This window comes from Anticarsia gemmatalis, chromosome 11 (assembly GCF_050436995.1).
Source record: "Anticarsia gemmatalis isolate Benzon Research Colony breed Stoneville strain chromosome 11, ilAntGemm2 primary, whole genome shotgun sequence".
In the NCBI taxonomy this organism is placed as follows: Eukaryota; Metazoa; Arthropoda; class Insecta; order Lepidoptera; family Erebidae; genus Anticarsia; species Anticarsia gemmatalis.
In genome coordinates, this window is record NC_134755.1 from 12,265,229 (window position 1) to 12,268,219 (window position 2,991).

The 2,991-nt window shown below is 33.5% G+C and overlaps 1 protein-coding gene across 1 annotated transcript; it reads left to right on the plus strand.

Annotated features, from left to right (window-relative positions):
- Positions 1-868: 868 nt before the first annotated feature.
- LOC142976661 (uncharacterized) lies at positions 869-2,276 on the plus strand. Its single transcript, XM_076120152.1, has one exon. It carries the CDS (start codon positions 900-902, stop codon positions 1,368-1,370), a length of 471 nt encoding a protein of 156 aa, XP_075976267.1. The 5' UTR covers positions 869-899; the 3' UTR covers positions 1,371-2,276.
- The last annotated feature ends 715 nt before the right edge of the window (positions 2,277-2,991 follow it).

Sequence of the window (2,991 nt, forward strand, 5' to 3'; positions counted from 1 at the left end):
GTGTGCACAATACACAGGTACACTCTCTATTCCATCACTCTCATAAAAATTAACATACTATGGTAACGACATAGCTGATGAACATACCTATATACATAGATACATTTTTCAACTAGGCTCAAAACAGATACTTGTGCTCATCTCACACATAGATATACATAAATCCTAAATTAATTAAATGTTCCAAACAATACCTACTCAAAATTAATAATTTTCATAATCCGTTATATTTTGTAAAGTTTAGAAATCTATAACTTTTAGAAATCTACTTTCAGGTGAGGTAGAGCGTTCACAATTTTATAGTAACTAACTTTATTTTTTTTATTGATGGACGAAATTGTGTGGTGTTACGAATCTAGGTATCACTTTAAAATGTGCGTGTAGAAATGTAATCATCAGTGTTACTATATAATATAAACTCTTATTGATCGTGTTGGAATAACATCCTTAATATTTATACCGTATAAGCCGCATATGAAGGAATAAAAAATACAGCATGACTTCTTTAAAACTGTAAAACATTTTACTCAACAAAACAGGACTCTTATTGAAATATTAACTTCATTCAAACCATCAAGTAACAACACAAGACCCTCGTATTAACTTTTACACTTTACAATACAATAGTAAATACGGCAAGGTTAACATGCATTGTGCCGTTGCGATAGACTCCACTCAATCGCTACCAACTATACCAGCCCGAGGGACCAAATAATTAATGATGATTGGCCTTAAATTACCCTCTCGGGACCTCTAGCCATCCCTCTCTCACCCACGATCGCTCCCCAGACGAACCTTTTCGCGCAAACAGGGAACCTATATAAGCGTCACAGGTAGGGGCTCATATTAGACCCTTGCGGGACGCCAAACTGCACACACCTGTGTCGAAATTTTACAAAATGACCGCCGAAACTTACGGACACCGACTTATTTACGAAAAGGACATGTTCGCCTCTGACGTTATGTTGGAGTATTCTACTGAGGAGTGCTATTTGTCGTGGCCGAGGTCGCCTGACTCCGGGCGCTCGAGCTTGGAGCCTACTCCTTCAATCGACGGGAGCATCAATCAAGATTCTTCCCACATCGCTTATAGAGGATTGTCGAGAGATGTTTTGGAAGACAGTGCTGAAGATAATGAAGTTCTAGAGTCCGGGAAACGAAGGGGAAGGGCTACAAGTGCTGCTGTTTTGAGAAGAAGACGCTTAGCCGCTAATGCGAGGGAAAGGCGAAGAATGCAGAATCTGAACAAAGCGTTTGATAGACTTCGAGGACATCTACCTTCTCTCGGCGCTGATCGTCAGCTCTCCAAGTACGAGACTCTTCAAATGGCTCAAACGTACATCGCAGCTCTCTACGAGTTACTTCAGTAAGTGTTTGCTAACAGCCAAAATGTTTGTACCTACAGGGATATTTATTTTAAGTGTTAAGTACCGTAATACTCGTTACCAGTTAGTGTAATCAGCTTTTTCGAGTTCAAAAATGAAAAGTGTCAAGTTACAATATCGTGTTACGTTAAAATCTTACGCTTATAACTTTGTAATTTTTTTTAGTTTATTTTTCGTAAAGTGGGTTTAAAAATAGCGATAGTAGACGTGAAGTGTATTTTGTAGAGATTTTGCAATTATGAAGCTATGTAATTCAATAAGAAGTAGCTAAATTCTTTGACAATTTAGTTCACAACAGTAATAGGCAGACAATATTAATAAGTTTGCCTTAGCATTATATCGAGACTAGAATCAATAGATCCGATTTAATTGTAACTATACACAAATAAATAGAGATTCATAGACTCGTATAATTAAAGTTATTGTACTTTAATATAGTATTATAAACGTAGCTGACCCACGCTTCTTTACTCGCGTGTAAATTCAGAAATATTTTACCGTTTTTTTGGGGTTGATTTTTAACCAAACGTAACGTCTGCTTATATTTGCCCTCGAATCTTTAACTATATCGTTCAATGGTTTTACAGACAGACTTTCGCATTTATAATATTAGTATTTTAAAACCCTTACACTTAGACTATTAGACCAATGTAAAGAGACTAGAATAAGCACGTTCTACAGTGTAATCCGTCCTACCGATTTAGTAAGTAGTTAGTTTAGTGCGACGACCGTCTTTGCCTGCAAAAGTATTATTTAGTAAGCTCACTCGTTCACTTTAAGTGCTTTTTATGTTAAAGTAACAGTGTAAAATTGTGATAGAAATGAAGTTGAAAAATATATTTTTTGTGTAAAAAAGGTATTCATCGTATTTCAAGCTCTTTTTAAATTGTTGAAAAAGGTTGTGTCTCTTTTTTGTTAGTATCAAATTATTGTAAATGATGGAATACTATAAATGTTTGAATTGTGAAATCACTCAGACTGAAATTTTGATTAATTTTATATTACCTATTAGTTGTGTTGATTCTATATTTCATAAAAGAATAATTTGATTGTATTATACAAAGCTTAAATTAATAAATATACAAAATTAATAAACCAAAATTGTAATAAATAAACAAAACTTTACGTATTGTACAAATAATTTATGTAAAAAAATTGTCTTCACCTTTTTCAACAAGCCAGGTATCAAACTTGCACTGTCACTTTAACATGTCATCAATACGAGTGTCTGAGCCAGTATTGTGTTGTTAAAACTAGTATGTAGTCTGTTTAAATATTTCTAAGTAGAATAACTATGTTTTTTCATGTGTAAATATACTAATTATGTTTGAAAATTGTTGTTTACCTTCATTTTTACACCCTATACCTTAATATGAGATATTTACCTACCTGTATAAACTACACACATTTGGAAAAGATAATCGTAAGTATAAAAGAGAATAATGATATATGCAAAAAAGTTTCGCAAAATCATTGAAAAAATGTTTAGCACGTAATGCACAGAACAACGGCGAAATCTCATATATCATAATCACTAATTTTAAAATGTTGCGTCTACAAATAAAACAAATGTTATAATATGCAGCATTCATTCCCGACTCTTAAT